Source organism: Phyllobates terribilis, unplaced genomic scaffold (genome assembly GCF_046119375.1).
Source record: "Phyllobates terribilis strain yellow unplaced genomic scaffold, ASM4611937v1 Scaffold_2__4_contigs__length_985480577, whole genome shotgun sequence".
In the NCBI taxonomy this organism is placed as follows: Eukaryota; Metazoa; Chordata; class Amphibia; order Anura; family Dendrobatidae; genus Phyllobates; species Phyllobates terribilis.
This window is the reverse complement of record NW_027362762.1, coordinates 708941148-708965106: the sequence shown is the minus strand read 5'-3', so window position 1 is coordinate 708965106 and position 23959 is coordinate 708941148. Positions and strand designations below refer to the sequence as shown.

At 43.7% G+C, this 23959-nt stretch overlaps 1 protein-coding gene across 1 annotated transcript in view; it reads left to right on the top strand.

The window, feature by feature from the left end:
- LOC141252947 (polymeric immunoglobulin receptor-like) overlaps positions 1-23959 on the top strand; it is a 186321-nt gene that overhangs the window by 100921 nt on the left and 61441 nt on the right. Inside the window, exon 3 of the mRNA XM_073670704.1 lies at positions 15337-15672. Coding sequence (XP_073526805.1) covers positions 15337-15672 — 336 coding nt within the window. The remainder of the gene's footprint in view (positions 1-15336; positions 15673-23959) is intronic.

The following is a 23959-nucleotide window of genomic DNA, read 5'->3' as shown; positions in this document are numbered from 1 at the left end:
GGGATAACATTTCCAAGGTCCAGACGGTTGGCAGCACCAAGGCGGCAGGCATGGGAGGGTGGGGGAGAGGGATTAACCAGGGCGCATGGTAGCAGCCAAACTGTTGAGGAAGGTGCAGGAGCCGAGGAAGAAGTGGAGGACGAACTGGCGATGGGCATGGAAGACTCATCAGATGAGGGAGACCTTGATCACATTTCTGTTGTGCGAGGTTGGGGGGAGAGGGCAGAGGAAGGAAGCATGATTCTTACCTCGCTACCAACACAACAAGGACTTGGTCCTCCTGGATGCGCAAGACACATGAGTGCCTTCTTGCTGCACTACCTGCAACATGACCCTCAGATTGTCAGAATTCGAAGTAATCCCGACTACTGGGTTGCCACACTCTTAGATCCCCGGTACAAAAGTAAATTTGCCAAAATAATTCCTGCCATAAAAAGGGATTGACGCATGCAGGAGTATCTGCAGACGCTGTTGCAGAATCTTACATGTGCTTTTCCACAAAACACCAGTGGTGCACAAAGTGAATCTCACAGTTCTAACTTGCCAACCGTGGGACAGTCGAGTCTTCATCACTCAAACCGGAACAGTAACACAGTATCTGCTGGTAACAGCAATTTTGTGGAATCGTTTCACCACTTTTTTAGACCATCCTTTGCAAGGCCACAGGAGACAAGAAGTCTGACACATAGTCAATGCCTAGAGAGGATGGTGCAGGAGTATCTCCAAGTGAACATCGAAGCCATGACTGTGTCACTGGACCCTTGCTCATTTTGGTATTCCAATCTGGAAAAATGGCCGGAGCTCGCCACTCACGCCTTGGAGATCTTGTCATGCCCTGCAGCCAGTGTTCTCTCTGAACGTGTGTTCAGCGCTGCTGGTGGTGTGCTGACAGATAAGCGCACGCGTCTGTCCACTGAGAATGTAGACAGACTCACGTTCATAAAGATGAACAAATCATGGATTCGCAAGGACTTTTCTACCCCTGTGTTATCCTTGGGAGACTAAAACCTTGAGGATTTGGTAAAATCACCTCACCAACCGTTTTAAGCAACTGTGGGGCAATTGATGCCACTTAACCCTAGAACGCATGACCATAAAAATCTACACTTTCATATACCTGGGGCCTTTTAGGCCCGTATGCAAATAACATGGAATAACTCAAACTCAAATGACAAACAACTATATACATGAAGAATACCTAGAGTTTCAAAATTCTAACTAAAGTAATCTTGCAGAAAATATAAAACAATTAACAGGGCGGGCCTGCGAGGCCCCAGGTATGTGTTCCAGGGTTAAGTGGTGTCTGTGCCACAATTTTGGGAAAAAATGGAGACTCTTTTTGGAGTCCCCTTGCTGTGTCTTACGTGACGTTGGCATCGTCAATTCCAGGTGGGTTGGGTCGCCCCCCCCCTTTTAACTTTAAGAAACTACATACACTATGGCTTGGGGTAACACAGATGGTTGAGTCTGAAGAGCTGTTTACTCAGAGGTCTGCTCCAAATCTTCAGTGTCTGCTGGTCAGCGTAGAATTTTTAACTGCATCTAGCCTAGGCAATACTTTGGGCGTAGTAGCCCAGCTGCGAAGCAAGCTGCACCGCCTGTGTATCTAATAAGAATTTTTAAATGCATCTAGCCTAGGCAGACTGTGGGGACCCCCAACCAAACCCAGACGCTCAGCCCCCCTACCGCCCCCCTTTCCTTGACAATACAATAATGTAACTCTTACAACTGGATGGGTGAGGATCGGTCACAGCTTTATTAACTCTTTATACTCATTCCATTAGAAAGGCATTTTATTTCTAAAATAATTCAGCTTGTTGCAGCATGCCCTGGGTCTCCACTCCGGCAAGTTGGCCAACAAGTGTAACTCTCCAACATGTCCTTTCTATTTTCAGGCCACGGAGGATCCTGCGTACTCGTATACAGGACTCTGACCCCCAACCATCACTCTTAACGCTTGTTCCACTCCATCCTGGAGTCCTGACAGGAATATGTCCAGTACAATATCCATTAAGTGAACAACGTCGGGCCGTATGAGGCCTGCTTTATCTCCTTCCAGTTGTCGGAGTCGTACCACTACACCGCCTCTGTCTCTTCTAAATTTTGCCATCCGAATATTTATTACCCGCCTTGTCCGTTCGATGGCCGTGATGTCTCGCGCACCTTGCCATACCGCTATCGGCACAATCTCTGACCATACTATAGCTAGTTTTGTGAAAAATTCTTTGAAGTGCTCAGTGTCTAGTTTCATTATTGCCATTAGTTATGCGCTGTTGTGATGACCTAGGTTGTTTCCCCCGGCCTGTATAACTAAGATGACCGGACATCTTGCCTCTCTCCCTACCTTGATTACCTCCATTAGTACCTGTGGCCATAGCAGGCCTCTAATACCTCTCTAGTTGAAATATGTGTTATGAAACTCTAATTTCCTCCCGCCTGGGCAGACTTTCGCCCTTTTTTCTGCCCAATACATATACGAGTGGCCTATCACCCACACTGTTGGCTTAGCGTCACCTGTAAAAGAAACAAACCACGTTAGGATAACAAGTCCGGTCTTATGTATCTTGCCAAACACGTGGATCGCCATCTCCCTATCCTCTGAACTTCCGTTTCTGACAGTCCTGCTCTTGCTGCTTCCGTGGCCGCGCCTATGCGGAATGAGTGTGTCTCGTAATCTTTGGGGTGGTTCCCTGCCGATGTTATGCATTTATTAAATATAGCTTGGAACTGGTATCTTGATAATGGCATTCCATCAATGTGTGATAGGAAGAAATTACTTTGTGATCTGATGGTTAGATATGTTTTTACTATTGTTACCCGACTCAGTGTACCGTTTGTGGGTTGTAGAAGTACCCAAGTGCCCCTGCCCGCTGGAACCGTTTTCGATTTGTGTATGCGTAGACGTATTGCATTATTGGCTATGACTACGTCCTGGTGTAATAAGCCTCCATTGGTGGTAATTTTGGATTGAGGGACTAATTCGCTTATGCATAGCGCCCCGAAGAAGGCGATCACAAATGCAATAGACAGTAGTGTTGCTTCAAATTGTGAGTGTCATGTTAATGGTGTTAGGGATATGATGTGAGAAATCAGTTTTAGTGACACGGGACGGGACGTCTACACTCCTGACTTGGCTGACCCCTTTTCCACCCTTTTATCGATTGTCTGATGATGAACCTTTGTCACATCTCCCCAATTCAGTAGTTGGAAGTGAAATGCTACTCCGGTCAGACACCGCTGCGCTGATGCCCCTGATATGCCCCTCATAATTAGCTGGTGGAGAAATTCTATGGTGACTTGTGATCTGGCTTGTTCACATTGGTCAACCCGTCTGCCTGCTACTAGTCGTGTCCACTCTTCCCATGCCTTACTGTATGCTTGCCACATCGACGGGGCAACTGACGCTCTGATTAATGGCATCAACTATTTGCCACTAGATCCCATAGGGAAGGTGGGCAACTGTTGCCCGATGGGTGGGCGTTGTGGAAGAGCTCTGTGAAAATCTGCCAATTGAATTGTTATAAAGCGTTAGCAGCAGCTTTAGACCCCTCAGCATAGTGGCTAGCGCGGACCCATACATTGTGTTTTAGGCACAGGAATGCTAGCCTGGGTAGTAGGCCTAGCACTGGGAGAGATGATGATGCCATCTTATTAATGCAGTGCGCTAGGCTGGTGTTTTTTGTTATGAAGCGTATATTTTTGTAAGCCAGGCGCGCGCCCCATATTTCTATTGCTACCACTATTGGGAAGAAAAATTATTTTCAGGGCTAGATGCAGCTAAAAATTACTATTAATTTAAAAGCTGGTGGAGCTTGGTATAGATGGCCTAATACAATGAGTATAACACACTGCTAGAAGGCCAAATATTTTTTCAGAGCTAGATGCAGATAAAAAATATTTTTAATTTGCAACCTGATGGAGGTCAGTATAGATGGACTAATAGAGAAAGTCCCACACACTGCTAGAAGGCCAAATATTTTTTCAGAGCTAGATGGAGATAAAAATTATTTTTCATTTGCAACCTGATGGAGGTCAGTATAGATGGACTAATAGAGAAAGTCCCACACACTGCTAGAAGGCCAAATATTTTTTCAGAGCTAGATGCAGACAAAAAATTATTTTGAATTTGCAACCTGATGGAGGTCAGTATAGATGGACTAATAGAGAAAGTCCCACACACTGCTAGAAGGCCAAATATTTTTTCAGAGCTAGATGCAGACAAAAAATTATTTTGAATTTGCAACCTGATGGAGGTCAGTATAGATGGACTAATAGAGAAAGTCCCACACACTGCTAGAAGGCCAAATATTTTTCAGAGCTAGATGCAGATAAAAATTATTTTTAATTTGCAACATGATGGAGGTCAGTATAGATGGACTAATAGAGAAAGTCCCACACACTGCTAGAAGGCCAAATATTTTTTCAGAGCTAGATGCAGATAAAAATTATATTCAATTTGCAACCTGATGGAGGTCAGTATAGATGGACTAATAGAACAAGTCCCACACACTGCTAGAAGGCCAAATATTTTTTCAGAGCTAGATGCAGATAAAAATTATTTTTCATTTGCAACCTGATGGAGGTCAGTATAGATGGACTAATAGAGAAAGTCCCACACACTGCTAGAAGGCCAAATATTTTTTCAGAGCTAGATGCAGATAAAAATTATTTTTCATTTGCAACCTGATGGAGGTCAGTATAGATGGACTAATAGAGAAAGTCCCACACACTGCTAGAAGGCCAAATATTTTTTCAGAGCTAGATGCAGATAAAAATTATTTTTCATTTGCAACCTGATGGAGGTCAGTATAGATGGACTAATAGAGAAAGTCCCACACACTGCTAGAAGGCCAAATATTTTTTCAGAGCTAGATGCAGATAAAAATTATTTTGAATTTGCAACCTGATGGAGGTCAGTATAGATGGACTAATAGAGAAAGTCCCACACACTGCTAGAAGGCCAAATATTTTTTCAGAGCTAGATGCAGATAAAAATTATTTTTCATTTGCAACCTGATGGAGGTCAGTATAGATGGACTAATAGAGAAAGTCCCACACACTGCTAGAAGGCCAAATATTTTTTCAGAGCTAGATGCAGATAAAAATTATTTTTCATTTGCAACCTGAGGGAGGTCAGTATAGATGGACTAATAGAGAAAGTCCCACACACTGATAGAAGGCCAAATATTTTTTCAGAGCTAGATGCAGACAAAAAATTATTTTGAATTTGCAACCTGATGGAGGTCAGTATAGATGGACTAATAGAGAAAGTCCCACACACTGCTAGAAGGCCAAATATTTTTTCAGAGCTAGATGCAGATAAAAATTATTTTTCATTTGCAACCTGATGGAGGTCAGTATAGATGGACTAATAGAGAAAGTCCCACACACTGCTAGAAGGCCAAATATTTTTTTCAGAGGTAGATGCAGAAAAAAATTATATTCAGTTTGCAACCTGATGGAGGTCAGTATAGATGGACTAATAGAACAAGTCCCACACACAGCTAGAAGGCCAAATATTTTTTCAGAGCTAGATGCAGAAAAAAATTATATTCAATTTGCAACGTGATGGAGGTCAGTAAAGATGGACTAATAGAACAAGTCCCACACACAGCTAGAAGCCCAAATATTTTTTCAGAGGTAGATGCAGAAAAAAATTATATTCAGTTTGCAACCTGATGGAGGTCAGTATAGATGGACTAATAGAACAAGTCCCACACACAGCTAGAAGGCCAAATATTTTTTCAGAGCTAGATGCAGAAAAAAATTATATTCAATTTGCAACCTTATGGAGGTCAGTATAGATGGACTAATAGAATGATGCTATGCCCAAAAGGTTTTACTTCACTAGGTGCAGTAAAAAAAATGGTATTCTATACACAGGTGGTGTATCTTGCAACACAGATAGGCTACTCCACTGACTAACAAACTCTGCAATAGGCCAAAAAGGATTAGCTTTGCTAGATTCAGCCAAATGCTGTGAAAAAAACTGGCACAGCACTGGCACTGACCTGCCTGGCAAAAAGTGATAGGAACTGATGTAACCTAGCCCTGAAAAGGACTGCAATTACAATTAGTCTTTACTCCCAACCTATCTATTTAAGAGCACAGACCTGCCTGATAAAAGTCGTATGAAATGATGTAACGTAGTCCTTAAAAGGACTGCAATCACAACTGTTCCCTACTCCCAAGCTATCTGTAGATTTGTGCGAAAATTGGCTTGAAATTCACAAGGTATAGCGCACACAGCAACAGCGGTGCCGTCTAACACGCAGCTGCAGCAGTGAGAAAATGGTGGCGACGGGGAAAATGGCTGGGTCTTATAGGGCAAGGACATGTGACATACACTGCCAATGACACATGCCCTTGCTTGTGTGAAAAAAAGCAGTTTGCTCCGTGTGTGCTCTGCTGATAGGCTGACAGATTGCACCTCCCCACTGTAAATGCGGGAAAGAGAAAAAAAAATGGAGATCTTCATTATTCCTGCAGAGATCCATCCCCTGCCCCTCCCCCCGCCCCGCTGTACACTCAAACTGCGTATTAACATTAATTTTCATCATTACTGAGAAAAAATCCAGTTATGATTTTGGTGCACGAACAGTTATCGAACATAACCTCGAACAGCCGAATTTTTCTCAAATTGTTCGTGTTCGCCGAACGGCTCGGACACCGCCCAAAACAGCTCGAATTTGAGATTCGCGAACAGTTCAAGTCGAACAACGCTCATCTCTACTAGACACCTGACTCCAAACAGTCTGGTAGGTCTCCTTTCTATGGAAGTCATTTCTCCCATATGAACTAAAGATTTTCTATACGTGACACTGATTCTAAATGTAATATATTTCATTTTCTGTATTTTGATTATGATTTTGTTCTTGGTTTTAGACCACACTGATGAAGGCCGTTTGTCAAGGCCGAAATGTCTGTTATTTGTTTGGACTGCATTAAATTCTACACTTACTTACACTTTGAGTACCGAGGTTATTCTTTAAATGTTTGGTTTTGGACCCTACTCGTGCACCTCTACAGTAGTGCGGTGATTCCTTTTTGAGTATGGATACCAGGCCGCCGACGCAGCCATGACATGGTGGCCGGAATCTGCCTCCACAAGCCTAAAAGGCCTCATTTCAAGTGCAAGCGAGCTAGCAGTATGGTATTGCAGCATGGGGGTGGGTGGGTGGCAGGCTGCACACTTACGCTTGCATTCCAAGAAAACAAAGCAGATGCTAACTTCTATCATCATCATCATGCTCCTCACCTTGGCACTCTCAACTCCACTGATGGAGAAGCCAGGGCCCACCGGAGGAGTCTGGTTGTCTGGTGGGCTCGGCCAATGCTGCCCTAAAGCAGGCCAGGCTAAGAAAAGTGTGGGGAAGGTTACCGGGACAAATAGGGGCGTCTGGGGACCGAGTATGGACACCCAGCCGCCCCCTGGCAGCTGAGGACCGAGTGTGGACACCCGGCCGCCGGGCGGTGGGGACTGAGTATGGATACCAGGCCGCCGACGCAGCCATGACATGGTGGCCGGCATCTGCCTCCACAAGCCTAAAAGGCCTCAGTTCATGTGCAAGCAAGCTAGCAGTATGGTATTGCAGCTTGGGGGTGGGTGGGTGGCAGGCTGCATACTTGTGCTTGCATTGCAAGGAATGGGGGAGGTACAATTGAACACTGCCCTGGGACAAAGACTTGCACGGGGATAGTTGCAAGTCTGCATCTTCTGATGTGGCAAGGATCACTTCTGATGGGCACACTTTTAGGCAGTGACCTGGGTGTCAGAGATGCTTCTAGGGGTCTTCCCCATGCTGTTCCCATGTCTTTTCAGCACTGCATGCATGTGTCACACAGCACATGGCCAGATAAGGTTGTAAAATGTTAAAATTACATTTCCCGGTGAATGCATTTGTCATGGTTGAAAGCAATACAAAAGTGCAAAAAGGCATAAAAAATGCTACTTGTGATCATAGCCCAAGGTGTGGAGGAGTATTTTTGTTTTTGGTTATTTATTTTACCTTATATACAAGTCTTTACATTGGAAAGGATGTTCCTTATCATATTTCACTGGAAAGCAGTTTCAGTTTCGTTTTTGAACGTTTTATTATGAGCCCGTAAAAGTGGCTTAATACCTCTGACCACGTTGTTAACAGCAGTGACCTGGGGGTCAGAAATGCTTCCTGGGGCGATCCCCATGATGTCCCCATGTCATTTTAGCACTGTCACTATCGTTTTGGGCACTTGCGGGTGCCGCAGCAAAAATGCTCGGGTCTCCCATAGACTAACATTGGGCTCGTTGCTCGGGTCGAGCACCCGAGTATCACAGTGAGCTCGGCCCGAGCTTCGAGCACCCGAGCATTTTAGTGCTCGCTCAACACTAGTGGGTAGCCATCAGGTACCACTCCAGGGCAATCCCGGTACTGCAGCAGCTGACCCCAGTCATCAGGGACGTAGATACGGACTGGGAGTGTCAGGCAGGACAGGAACAGGTTCACTGGCGGTATTGATACTAGTGCTCATTCAGACGGAGCAGGTACAGGTTCAGACTGAATGATTAATACAATTCAACATAAATTCACCGGATATATGATTACAATCCAAAGAAAAGTAGAAGTGACCATAGAATTAGTATAAAACATTATTTTTTTTATTAGAATACATAATTAAAACAAATAAATCAGGAAAAGGTACGAGAAGAGAAGAAGAGCTAGAAGCTACAATTAATGATACTAGCGATACAGGTTATCAAGGGACACAAATTCAATACTCTGTTGATAATGTTGCACATTACAGGGCATATAATTACCAACTCATATACAGTACAGACCAAAAGTTTGGACACACCTTCTCATTTAAAGATTTTTCTGTATTTTCTTGACTATGAAAATTGTACATTCACACTGAAGGCATCAAAACTATGAATTAACACATGTGGAATTATATACTTAACAAAAAAGTGTGAAACAACTGAAAATATGTCTTATATTCTAGGATCTTCAAAGTAGCCACCTTTTGCTTTGATGACTGCTTTGCACACTCTTGGCATTCTCTTGATGAGCTTCAAGAGGTAGTCACCGGAAATGGTCTTCCAACAATCTTGAAGGAGTTCCCAGAGATGCTTAGCACTTGTTGGCCCTTTTGCCTTCACTCTGCGGTCCAGCTCACCCCAAACCATCTCGATTGGGTTCAGGTCTGGTGACTCTGGAGGCCAGGTCATCTGGCGTAGCACCCCATCACTCTCCTCCTTGGTTAAATAGCCCTTACACAGCCTGGAGGTGTGTTTGGGGTCATTGTCCTGTTGAAAAATAAATGATGGTCCAATTAAACGCAAACCGGATGGAATAGCATGCCGCTGCAAGATGCTGTGGTAGCCATGCTGGTTCAATATGCCTTCAATTTTGAATAAATCCCCAACAGTGTCACCAGCAAAGCATCCCACACCATCACACCTCCTCCTCCATGCTTCACGGTGGGAACCAGGCATGTAAAGTCCAGCCGTTCACCTTTTCTGCGTCGCACAAAGACACGATGGTTGGAACCAAAGATCTCAAATTTGGACTCATCAGACCAAAGCACAGATTTCCACTGGTCTAATGTCCATTCCTTGTGTTCTTTAGCCCAAACAAGTCTCTTCTGCTTGTTGCCTGTCCTTAGTAGTGGTTTCCTAGCAGCTATTTTACCATGAAGGCCTGCTGCACAAAGTCTCCTCTTAACAGTTGTTGTAGAGATGTGTCTGCTGCTAGAAATCTGTGTGGCATTGACCTGGTCTCTAATCTGAGCTGCTGTTAACCTGCGATTTCTGAGGCTGGTGACTCGGATAAACTTATCCTCAGAAGCAGAGGTGACTCTTGGTCTTCCTTTCCTGGGGCGGTCCTCATGTGAGCCAGTTTCTTTGTAGCGCTTGATGGTTTTTGCAACTGCACTTGGGGACACTTTCAAAGTTTTCCCTATTTTTCAGACTGTCTGACCTTCATTTCTTAAAGTAATGATGGACACTCGTTTTTCTTTACTTAGCTGCTTTTTTCTTGCCATAATACAAATTCTAACAGTCTATTCAGTAGGACTATCAGCTGTGTATCCACCAGACTTTGCACAACACAACAGATGGTCCCAATCCCATTTATAAGGCAAGAAATCCCACTTAATAAACCTGACAGGGCACACCTGTGAAGTGAAAACCATTTCCAGTGACTACCTCTTGAAGCTCATCAAGAGAATGCCATGAGTATTCGAAGCAGTCATCAAAGCAAAAGGTGGCTACTTTGAAGAACCTAGAATATAAGACATATTTTCAGTTGTTTCACACTTTTTTGTTAAGTATATAATTCCACATGTGTTAATTCATAGTTTTGATGCCTTCAGTGTGAATGTACAATTTTCATAGTAATGAAAATACAGAAAAATCTTTATATGAGAAGGTGTGTCCAAACTTTTGGTCTGTATTGTATGTGAGTATATATATAAAAAAAAACTGCTACAATAGCTGGTAAAAATGAGTGAATTGGCAGTAGCAATAGTGCAAAATCAACAGATGCAAACAATAGTCATTTATATTTGATAATGCTCTCAAGTCTCTAACGGTTTAGGAAAAGGAACCTGATAACGAACTAGTGTGTACAAGGCTAACTAGGTACTGAAGTTACTCAGGCACCTCCCTACAGGGGAGGCTGCCTTAAATACCTAATGCATCCCAGCTGTGCGTGCGCTGCCCCTTTAAGAAACGGGGAGCACAAGCCCTAAGTCCTCTGCCGGGAAACCTGTTCACGTGATGTGTGTGGGTGCAGGAGGTTGAGAGCTCTGGTGGGAGACAAAGAAGAGTATGCCGCCATGCGGCCGTGGCAGTGAGCATGTTGTGCCCCTGCTGGGAGGAAGGAGAGGAACCATGCAGGGGCGCCGACATTACACATAGTTTGATTGATGTGGATGGCGCGTCCTACGTTATCCACACAGTGCAGTCTGGCACTTGCGCAGCTGAAGCACAGGGCTAAACCTACAGTGGTGGCCAAAAGTATTGGCACCCCTGCAATTCTGTCAGATAATACTCAGTTTCTTCCTGAAAATGATTGCAATCACAAATTCTTTGGCATTATTATCTTCATTTAATTTGCTTGCAAGGAAAAAACAGAAAAGAGAATGAAGCAAAAATCAAATTATTGATCATTTCACACAAAACTCCAAAAATGGGCCAGACAAAAGTATTGGCACCCTCAGCCTAATACTTTGTTGCACAACCTTTAGCCAAAATAACTGTGAACAACCGCTTCCAGTAACCATCAATGAGTTTCTTACAATGCTCTGCTGGAATTGTAGACCATTCTTCTTTGGCAAACTGCTCCAGGTCCCTGATATTTGAAGGGTGCCTTCTCCAAACTGCCATTTTGAGATCTCTCCACAGGTGTTCTATGGGATTCAGGTCTGGACTCATTGCTGGCCACCTTAGACGTCTCCAGTGCTTTCTCTCAAACCATTTTATATTGCTTTTGGAAGTGTGTTTTGGGTCATTGTCCTGCTGGAAGACCCATGACCTCTGAGGGAGACCCAGCTTTCTCACACTGGGCCCTACATTATGCTGCAAAATTTGTTGGTAGTCTTCAGACTTCATAATTCCATGCACACGGTCAAGCAGTCCAGTGCCAGAGGCAGCAAAGCAACCCCAAAACATCAGGGAACCTCCGCCATGTTTGACTGTAGGGACCGTGTTCTTTTCTTTGAATGCCTCTTTTTTTTCCTGTACACTCTATGTTGATGCTTTTTCCCAAAAAGCTCTACTTTTGTCTCATCTGACCAGAGAACATTCTTCCAAAACGTTTTAGGCTTTCTCAGGTAAGTTTTGGCAAACTCCAGCCTGGCTTTTTTATGTCTCGGGGTAAGAAGTGGGGTCTTCCTGGGTATCCTACCATACAGTCCCTTTTCATTCAGACGCCGACGATAGTACGGGTTGACACTGTTGTACCCTCGGACTGCAGGGCAGCTTGAACTTGTTAGGATGTTAGTCGAGGTTCTTTATCCACCATCCGCACAATCTTGCGTTGAAATCTCTCGTCAATATTTATTTTCTGTCCACATCTAGGGAGGTTAGCCACAGTGCCATGGGCTTTAAACTTCTTGATGACACTGCGCACGGAAGACACAGGAACATTCAGGTCTTTAGAGATGGACTTGTAGCCTTGAGATTGCTCATGCTTCCTCACAATTTGGTTTCTCAAGTCCTCAGACAGTTCTTTGGTCTTCTTTCTGTTTTTCATGCTCAATGTGATACACACAAGGACACAGGACAGAGGTTGAGTCAACTTTAATCCATGTTAACTGGCTGCAAGTGTGATTTAGTTATTGCCAACACCTGTTAGGTGCTACAGGTAAGCTACAGGTGCTGTTAATTACACGAATTAGAGAAGCATCACATGATTTTTCAAACAGTGCCAATACTTTTGTCCACCCCCTTTTTTAGGTTTGGTGTGGAATTGTATCCAATTTGGCTTTAGGACAATTCTTTTTGTGTTTTTTCATTGAAGACAAATTAAATGAAGATAATAATACCAAAGAATTTGTGATTGCAATCATTTTCAGGAAGAAACTGAGTATTATCTGACAGAATTGCAGGGGTACCAATACTTTTGGCCACCACTGTATATATCAATTATGGCAGGAGGACACGATTGCAGGGATAGAAGAGGCGCCAGGCAAAGACCATCAACAACCATCGGACTGGACCACGACAATTAGCTTACGTCGTGGGGGAGTTATAAAAGGTATTTTTTGCATATGCAGTGGGAGTTGAGGTTTAAATATATTGCAAGACTGTGGTACAAAAGACGTTAAAGATGGTGGCTTTCGTTTATATTGGGCAAACCTGCTGACAGGTTCTTTTTCATTTACTTCTGGGAAATTTCTGTTACAATTGGTCACTATTTTAATTTGAATAGCAGCTATGACATAATGTTCTAAACTGCAAATAGGCTCGTGAATGGGCAAAAAGCCCCTAACTTCTTTTTTTTTTTTTGCAATTGGTTATCTTAGTCAGTGACCACATATATAATGTTACTATGACAATAAGCTTACAGAGATTTTGAAAAAAGTAAAAGCAAAAGCTGGCACAGCTAAGGAGATCTGGACAACACATCAAATGGAGTATTGGAGTGGAGTTACATATAAATACTCAGACGGTAAAACCGAACCAGTCTCAAAGTCCATACAAAAAAAATAAAGGTGGCATTAAAAAAAAATACTGTCTTTATTATTCTAAAAAGATAATTAACAGGCAGGTTAGAAAAAGCAAGACACAACAGGTAACGGCCGTTTTGCATTATCCACTGGTCAGATAAAGTGCAGTGGATAGCACGAAACAGCTGTTACTGGATTTGCCTTTCCTGTTCTAATCTGATGGCCTTATAATAATCGTTATTTGGAATAATAAAGAAGACAAGTTCTAGTTGGAGAGTGCTGCTTCTGTTCCTTTGAATGGATTGATAGGGGTTTTGGCTCCTTGTTTAGTGATATCGAAACATCCTAGGCAGTTTATGAGGTGGATGTACAGTGAAGGAAATAATTATTTGATCCCTTGCTGTTTTTAGAAGTTTGCCCACTGACAAAGACATGAACACTCTATAATTTTAAGGGTAGCTTAATTTTAACATTGAGAGATAGAATATCCCCCCCAAAAAAATCAAGAAAATCACATTGTATAAATTAGATAAATTTATTTGCATTTTGCAGTGAGAAATAAGTATTTGATCCCTCTGGCAAATAACAATTAATACTTGGTGGCAAAACCCTTGTTGGCAAGCACAGCAATCAGACGTTTTTTGTAGTTGATGATGAGGGTTGCGCACATGTCAGAAGGAATTTTGGTCCACTCCTCTTTGCAGATCATCTCTAAATCATTCAGATTTTGAGGCTGTCGCTTGGCACCTCGGAGCTTCAACTCCCTCCATAAGTTTTCTATGGGATTAAGGTCTGGAGACTGGCTAGGCCACTCCATGACCTTAATGTGCTTCTTTTTGAGCCACTCCTTTGTTGCCTTGGCTGTATGTTTTGGGTCATTGTCTTGCTGGAAGACCCAGCCACGACCCATTTTTAATGTTCTGGCGGAGGGAAGGAGGTTGTCACTCAGGATTTTACAGTACATGGCTCCATCCATTCTTCCATTGATGCGGTGAAGTAGTCTTGTGCCCTTAGCAGAGAAACACCCCCAAAACATAACGTTTCCACCTCCATGCTTGACAGTGGGGACGGTGTTCTTTGGGTCATAGGCAGCATTTCTCTTCCTTCAAACACGGCGAGTTGAGTTAATGCCAAAGAGCTCAATTTTTGTCTCATCTGACCACAGCACCTTCTCCCAATAACTCACAGAATCATCCAGGTGTTCATTGGCAAACTTCAGACGGGCCTGCACATGTGCCTTCTTGAGCAGGGGGGGCCTTGCAGGCACTGCAGGATTTTAAACCTTTAAGCGTAATGTGTTACCAATGCTTTTCTTGGTGACTGTGGTCCCAGCTGCCTTGAGATCATTAACAAGTTCCCCCCGTGTAGTGTTAGGCTGATCTCTCACTTTCCTCATGATCAAGGATACCCCACGAGGTGAGATTTTGCATGGTGCCCCAGATCGATGTCGATTGGCAGTCATTTTGTATTTCTTCCATTTTCTTACTATTGCACCAACAGTTGTCTCCTTCTCACCCAGCGTCTTACTTATGGTTTTGTAGCCCATTCCAGCTTTGTGCAGGTCTATGATCTTGTCCCTGACATCCTTAGAAAGCTCTTTGGTCTTGCCCATGTTGTAGAGGTTAGAGTCTGACTGATTAGTTGAGTCTGTGGACAGGAGTCTTTAATACAGGTGACTATGTAAGACAGCTGTCTTTAATGCAGGTAACGAGTTGATTAGGAGCGTCTAACTGGTCTGTAGGAGCCAGAACTCAATGGTTTGTTTGGGATCAAATACTTATTTCTCACAGAAAAATGAAAATAAATGTATCTAATTTATACAATGTGATTTTCTTGATTTGTTTTGGGATATTCTATCTCTCAATGTTAAAATTAACCTACCCTTAAAATTATAGACTGTCCATGTCTTTGTCAGTGGGCAAACTTACAAAAACAGCAAGGAATCAAATAATTATTTCCTTCACTGTATCACTGTCACAACCATACAAGCTCAGACTTTGACTATGAAAACTTTGACGACAGGCTAGATCCCATCTCAAATTATTTTATCAAACAATGTTTCTGAAATGTATTTTTTCTATAATTTCCATTAGATGTAGATTTTTCCCAAATTAACATATTTATCACATTTATCAGTTTTAATAAAAAAAAAATTAAAATCAATGTATATCATATATTTTATAGTTCCAAAAGTGTATAGAATACAGCAGGATATGAAACAAACTGTGAAGGAAGGAGAAGATGTAACTATAAAATGTTTATATGTCAAGAGAGACCTGGTGACCTACAGGAAGTATTTGTGCCAACAAGTATCAACTACACAATGCAATATGTTGGCAGACACCAGAGGTTTCCTATCGGATAAATACAGCAAAAGGATGCAGATTGTCGATGACAATTCAGGGACTATATCATTTATAATAAAGACCACTGTATTTGAAGATACTGGAAAATATACATGTGGGGTTGAGATAGAAAAGTTGCATTCGCTGACTTCTTTTGAGATCACAGTTGAACTTGGTGAGTTGACCTCATTTCTATTTTTTTCTTATTTGGAATTATTATGTTGTGTACATGATTTACCTCTCCAATTTCTCTGATTCCCTCCTATTTCCTGGATGAATTTTTAATAAAATACCAAGGTCTGCAGTGTTAGTATAGTTTTATACAGAGCATGGATACTAGAAGTGAGAGGGTCATTTTAGCTGGATGTAAGTGAATGCGCTAGTGAAGCATGTACTAGTCTGACGCGCATTGCACACAAGACTTTTATCCATTGTGGCGAATGGCACATAACATGTGTGTCCATTCATGATGTGCACCTCTGCAATTTGTGGAGATGACTAGCCCATTAATTAGCATGTTTGTCTGAATGTAGTTTTAAGCTGGAATTGCGCATGTGGCTTTTTAATGCTTTTTTAAAAGAAATCAAGGCCAGAAGAGGAACCAATTTTGGATCCACTACTGTATTTGACTCAAAAACCGCTTACAAATGACACAAAATTACTGTTGAAACCAAGCAAAGTCGCTTGGTGCAACCTTGACATAGCTCAGCAGATCATTGCACTTTTCCACCTACTTGTTTTGCATTTGTCAATGCCTCCACTCTTTCTTGATTGACAGCTTTGGATTTACAGGAGGGCAGAGATACATGGAAAACCTGTAGGTGGGAAGGTGCACTAACCATTTGGCCACATCAAGGGACGACTGAGCTCCTGTGCTTGCTTTGAAGTCATGTTATGTTGGTAGACTCCATTTAAAAACTGCTACAAAAAGTGCATGTGTGTTTTTAAATTGTAAGAGGACCTATCCCCAGGAGCAAAGAGGCCATTTTTTGCTCCTATTTTATTCTTGCTTCTCCACTGTCTAATCATTTCCGGGTTTTTTCTTAATTTAACATATGGTTTTAAAGATATGGCCTTTCTATTTAGTGCTAATTTTTAAGGTCTTACAAGGGGGTGTTGCTCCAAGGATTCTCGGGGGGGTGTATCTTTAGGCTGCTCTGCATTACTGCACTGTGAGCGAAGCCTCCTTGGTAAACACCAGAAAAATTAGCACTAAATAAAATGGTCCATATCTCTGGAACTGTATGGCGGATTGAAAAAAAAACAACAAAGAAACAAATAAAACCAACTAAAAGCTTAGGGGAGCAGCAAGAATAAAATAAGAGCAGAAACTAACCACTTTTGACCTGGTGACAGGTCCTCTATAAGCTGGCCATACACATAAGGGATACATCCAGTATACTTCCAATCTACTGTTAGATTGTTTGCACAAATGAACCAACCATGCTCATGCCAGAATTAACTGACCGATCACACACTGGTGGAATTTGCTTGGTCAAAGTGGCAAATGGTCATAGCATACACATCTAGAGTTAGCTAACCAGAGGCAGCGTTTACTAAGCTGACATATCAGATTTTCGGCAGACAGAAATCTGCTGTGTGGTTGCAAATGTAGACTTTAATTTAGTTCAGCACTAGTGTGTCTCAGTACATTTTGTTAGCGATGTTTCAAATGGACACCATATGGCATAGGCATGGCCTTAAAAAAGAAAACATGTCTCCTCTCGATATCTGAAGTAACATCTTAGCTGCTCACCTATGAAGAGGAATGTCTTAAATATCACTAGTTCACTACTAAATTATTTTAATATTTATTTTAATAAAAGGCTGGTACGCGAATGTCTGGGAGTTCATTTTGTGATACCATTTGCTCTGGTAATTGCATAGCTTAAAAGTTAGCTACAACTTCTGTATCATAGAAACCTATATAGGGCTAGCACTAGTAGTACATAATAAATTATATTGGTGAATCTATATCAAGCTAAAATTAGCGATATATGTTTGGAGAGATCTCTATATAATTAGTAAATGTACTGGTAAATGGCATGGAGATCAAATAGGTTCAGCGCATGCTAACATGTAGAACTTATGAACCAAAGAAACAATTGAACCATAGAACCAAACCATTGAACCAAAAAAAACCCAAAAGTTTAAAAAACAACCTTTAGTAAATCATCAGATAAAATTGTGCAACATATTAAGGGCTAGGGTGATGACAAATGAGTGACCAATAATGAGATGGCGCAGCAGTAAAGTAGCAAGTCAAAAGGTTACATGCAAGAAAAATAAATATTGTGCTGGAGAATTACATCCCAATGTAAAGTACATCAGGGCATGGATGTGTGGCTGATGAAATCAGAGGTATAACTATAAAAAGTTGTTGGTTGTTACCATTGCATATCATGAAACTAAGGTGCAGCCACTGACTCGTGTCCTAATGATGAGATCCATTTGTATAATGGGTTAATCCTGAAGATTGTATATTAAGACAGATTACCTTCTTCCCCCAGAAGAAGGCACTTCAGCCGAAACGCGCGTTGGGGTGTTGGCACCACGGTACTGGGCCAAGGTAATTTGTCTTAATATACAATCTGCAGGATTAACTCTTTATACAAAAGGATCTCCTCATCAAGACACCGGTCTGTGGCTGTACCTTAGTTTCATGATATGCAATGGTAACACAACCAAGAACTCTTTATAGTTATACCTCTGATTTCATCAGCCACACATCCATGCCCTGATCTACTTTTTATCGGGATGTAATTCTCCTGCACAATATTTATTTTTCTTGCATGTAACCTTTTGCCTTGCTCTTTTACTATGGTACCATCTCATTATTGGCGACTCATTTGTCATCACCCTTGATATGTTGTACAGTTTTATCTGATGATTTAATAAAGGTTGTTTTTTTTAACTTCTTTCTTCTTTTTGGTTCAATGGTACAATTGCTCATAAGTTCTGCATAACTTCTGTACCATGAAGACTATATCAGAATTTATCTCAATGTTGACCGGAATACAGTCAGCAGATCTGTGGTAAGAAAAAGACTAAAAAGGAAGTTTGTATGTAAAACTACTTTTGAAATTAAAAGGTCAGTTACATTGTTAAAATTCTGCAAAAATCCTCTTTCTGTAAAATAAGTTATTTAAAAATACAGTTGTTAGAAATTGTCCTTTACACTAGAATGTAAAACTGTTTAGCCATAATCAACTTTTTGCATAAGTACTGAGATAGTAACATAGTAACATAGTTTTTAAGGTTGAAGAGAGACTAAGTCCATCTAGTTCAACCCATAGCCTAACATGTTGATCCAGAGGAAGGCAAAAAAAACCCATGTGGCAAACACTAAGCTCCACATTGGGGAAAAAAATTCCTTCCCGACTCCATACGACAATCAGACTAGTTCCCTGGATCAACGCCCTATCAAGGAATCTAGTATTTATAACCTGTAATATTATACTTTTCAAGAAAGGCATCCATGCCCTTCTTAAATTTTAACAGTGAATCACTCATTACAACATCATGCGGCAGAGAGTTCCATAGTCTCACTGCTCTTACAGTAAAGAATCCCCGTCTGTGATTATTATTAAACCTTCTTTCCTCCAGACGTAGAAGATGCCCCCTTGTCCCCGTCTCAGGCCTCAGAGTAAAAATGAGATGAGTAGAAGTATTTCAGAATTATTAACACATAAATCGTCAGACTTGGAAAAAATAGGGCTTTATCAGAAATGTTAAAACTATCTGTGATGTGAAGGGGTTAATCTGTCACTGTGGAAATTATCAACAGGAAATTTGAGCTGAAATATTTTACTGCATACGTGAGGCTAACTCTCCAATAACTTTGACAGCTAAAAGAACCAAAATAGCAGCCAGGCAACGATAGTGACCAAAATAGGAAACCACATTCAGCCCTATTCTAGGGAAAAAATGTTAGCCATTTATTGGCAAACATTGAGTAATCAATCATCATAGGTAGAAAAGTAGCACTAGTATTACATGTCAGCCATTCATTTAAATCTGTTTAAGGATATGTGCCCACGATCCAGAGCCGCTGCGGCCCCGATGCTACAGAACAGCCGTGCGTCTTCCGCCCTCATTTATGCAAATGAGTGGTCACGATTTTTTTTTTTCACATGCGAACTTTGCTCATTGATGTTAGGCTATGGGGAAAGTCCACATGCAGAACTGCAAGAGAAATTGACATGCTGTGTTCCTGAAAGATGGGTGATAGGCAGCCTCAGATGCACGCATAGTGGACATGGGATTTCTAGAAATCCCATCCACTATGTTGCAACATCTGGACACTGCCGGTTTGTTGTTGCATAAACATGCAGCTTCAAACCTGCAGCGGCTCCTGATCGTGGGCACATACCCTAAAGGGAACCAGCCCCAATAGTTTAAGAGCACAGCTTAGGACTTGCCACCTTAGGCTGGATGCACATCACGCTTTAGCCGCCTGTCAATGGATCCATCCCAGCTTCTATTTGAAGCCCTGAAAAATCGGTTTCAGGTGTATCCGCTGACCAAGCCATTATGTAACTACATATTCGGCAGTATCCACCATTTTCAGAGAGGCCCAAAAAAAGGCCGATACTGCTGAAAATGAGGTTAGACGGAACACAAAGTGGCTCTGTCTACTTGATTGAAGTCAATGGCTCAGTTAGCGAAAATGCCTGAATCCCGTTTTTTGGGGAAGCTGTAACAGAGCCGCTAACGTGTGGCTAAAACTTGATTTGAATTTGGCCTAAAGAAGGCAACATAGATGGACTACTTCAAATCTTGCAGAACTGGTGCACCCAAACATTTACGAGAACCTGTCCTGTCCTACTGTAATTACTGTAGCTGTAAGGCTGCAGATTTCTCTATATTAATAAGGTGTTTGGTGTAACTTATTAGCACTGCAATCTTTGAAGATTGCAGTTTTATCCCGCAGTGTCTCATATTAAAATATGGCTGGACTAGTATGGTGGCATTTCTTCTACCGGTCTAGTCCTAATCACACCTTCCTGTGCATGATTAACAACCTGCATTCAGTCGCCTTTATAGTAGGATCAATCTTGCCTAGAAAATCCGAGACTGGACTAATCAAGGTGAAGAGACACCTCACTGGACTAGTCTGAACTCATTTATATACGTAATGCTGCAGGATAAAACTACAGGATAAGTTACATAAAACACGATATCAAACTATAGAAATATGCACCTATACGGTTATTGTAGCGGTTGGGACTGAGGACATGACAGGTTCTCTTTAATGCTTGTGTGGCACCCCAGGGGTCTGGTTGGAGGAACCTGCCCTATATAAACTGGATCTGGGGTGGGGTTGGAGCAGAGAAAGCAGAGCAGAGAGTGAAGTTCCAGACACAGGGAAAGCAACAGCTAGGAGCTCTGTAGGAGCAGGAGCTGAGTGCCAGGGACTGGAAGCAGATATTGCTCGTCCTAGCTGAAGACACTATGACCGGACAACGGAGTCCGAGGCTGTGAGGATCTCTAAGTTCAGCAGCAGAAACCAGCCGGCAGGGGATTCCAGGTCCTCTGGCCATGGAAGCCCAGAGGCTCAGTCACACACACAAGGGACCGGTACCGCCATCGAGGAGAGGAAGCTACCAGAGGGTCCAAGTCACCAGCCATACGGGTGAGCACCACACGGTATACTCAGGGACGTGGGCTACTTCCACTCGCTTACAGCAAGGTAGCCAGGAAGAGTGCAGATAGACGGGGAGGCCTACAACTCCACCTGGCCAGGGGAACTCCTGTTTGTTCACAGACTGACCAGGCCCCTTATGCTAGCCAGTACTCCCGGGAGGGTCTGCCTTATCATCATCAGTAAAGACCCTGAGCTGCACTGCAAAGACTCTGAGTCGTTCCTGCTTCACCCGTGCACCATCACTCCCATCATCCACACTCACTGCCCTGAGGCTATACTCCTCCCGTGGGGAGTTATCCCATCCTCTGCTGCGCACACCACACCAGCCTCAGCGGTCTGCCTCGCAGCGGCGGTACACCCTGACCGCAATCCACGGGTGGCGTAGTCGGACATTAAATCATAAAAACCCTATAAAAGATGGGCACTGGTCTGACCACCCTGAGCCACGGGACCGGGTCAACGCCACGGAGACTACAACCCCCAGAGACCCAGCTCCGGGTAACCCACACACGTGCATACAAGGCCCAGGGGGCGCGTCAACTTTTTGGCGTAGTCGGCAGGATTGTGACCAACCCGCCACAAACAGGTATTGCGTGCCTGAAAAAGACTTTGCACTTACCTGAGTGAAGTTTCCCACCATCCGGAGCCGTCTCCCGCCATCTTCAGTCGTCTCCCGCCATCTTCAGTCGTTTCCCGCCGTCTTCAGTCGTTTTCCCGCCATCTTCAGGACGCCGTGCGGGAAGAAGAGGGGCGTGGACGTAAAAACCGCTCGAGACCTGAAGCCCCGCCCTACGCACCGACGCTGCGCAAGGTCCTGGAAGGAGAGAGAGCAGCGCTGACGTCACCAGGAAGCGACGCAAGGTCCTCGCCCAGAGCAACACCAGCGGAGCCACGGCCTACGGAGGAAGAGCAACAAAATCTAGGCCACGGTTAACTAGGGGGGGCGGAAGATACCAGGAATGGCAGTAGCTCCCACCGCCAGTGCGGCCGCTGCCACAGTAATGCCATTTACAATGCCTTACATCCCTGGAGCAGCCTGGCTGCCACAATACTCAGGGGAGTCGCATACCCTAAGCGACTTTAAAGAGAAACTGTACAGCCTATTTAAAGTGTACCCCCTGACAGAGGGACAAAAAGTGAGCATATTGGTAGGCCAGCTAACCGGCGCAGCCCAACGTGAGGTAAAGTCCTGGTCAGTCAGGGACAAGGAGACTGTGAAGGAGATCTTAGCCCGTCTGAAGGACACTTTTGATACCCGTACCTCAGCAGAGATCAAAATGAGATTTTATGGGTGCAAGCAGCGGGCCCAAGACAGTATAGGAGACTATGCTTTGAACTTGCAGGAGGCCCTGGGAGCCATTAAACAGGCAGACCCTGACAGTGTGCGGAATGCAGATGAACTGTTGACTGAGCAATTCATTGAGAGTCTGCTGTCCAACGCCCACCGAACCCAGTTACGTGCAATGGCCTTGCAGAATCCTGGGTTAGACTTTGCAAAGTTCAAAGACAGGGCCATCCGGGTGCTCCGAGAACCGGCACCGGGTAGCGCTGTTACCCACCGGTGCCCTGCTATTACCTATCACCAGGAGGTGGCGCCCTTGCCTGCAGAGCCTGTGGGAGCTGGTGCGCAGGCTTTGGATAAAGACCCGGCAGCAGACCTGCACCATCAGGTCCAAGAACTGACCAAAAGCGTTGCCGCATTAACCAGGACTGTGCAGTCATTACAGGTATCCTCTCCAGGAAGGATCAAGCTGGCCACCAGTCCGGAGGACGCCCCGTGGCGCTGACAGAGGAGGATCCCATCATCCAGAGGAAGACCCAGCGACAGATACAACGAGGACGGACAACCCATCTGCCGCCGCTGCAATCAACCCGGACATATGGCAAGGTACTGTCAATTAAACGGGCACAACCTGGGGCAGAGGGCCAATCCCCAGGCATACGATCATCAGGCCCATCGAACTGGCGTGATAAATACGTAGGGGGACGTCCAGTCTTGCCTGTGGTACTGGATGGCATTCCTATGAGTGCCCTACTAGACACCGGGTCACAGGTAACTACCATCCCTTATGTGCTCTTTAAGCGGTACTGGAATGACTCGGACATAACCCGCTACCCAGATGACGACCTGAGTATCATCGCCAGCAATGGTCAGCCCGTGCCACAGGTGGGATTCAAAGAGGTGACCATTAAAATCGGTAAGGTCGAACTGGCTGCACAAGGACTGATTATTGTGGACATTGATCGTCGTGAAAGTCACCCTAAAATAACCTTGGGTACTAACGTTATTGAGCATTGCCTTTCAGAAGCAATTGCCATTTTACAGCAGGTTGCCATGAACGCCAGCTGCAGCCAGCAGCGGGTCCTACAAAAGGAGATCCGGGCACTGATGAAACGGCAACAGGTAGAACTGTTGGGTGGTGAGATTGGTAGCGTTAGGATGAGTGACCCGTTCCCTATCGCCATGCCCCCAAAGAGTGAGATGATGATCTGGTGTTGGGCAGCTATTGGTCTGAGGGGTAGAGACTACCAAGCTATGGTAGAATCCGTTTACTCAGACAGTAGGCCCACCATTTTAACGGCACGGGGGGTGGTTGATGTCCGCCATGGGAGGGTACCGGTCCGCATCCTAAACATTGGGGAAAGAGAAGTATACTTGCCCCGGTATGCCACGCTAGCCAAATTGTTCACCATAAACCAAAATTCTGTAAAGGCCATAGAACCCTTGCCTCCATGTCAACCAGAGGAAGGTAACGGCTCTAAGAAACAAATGGAGGACTGGTGTCAGCAGCTGCATTTGGGTACTGACTCCACT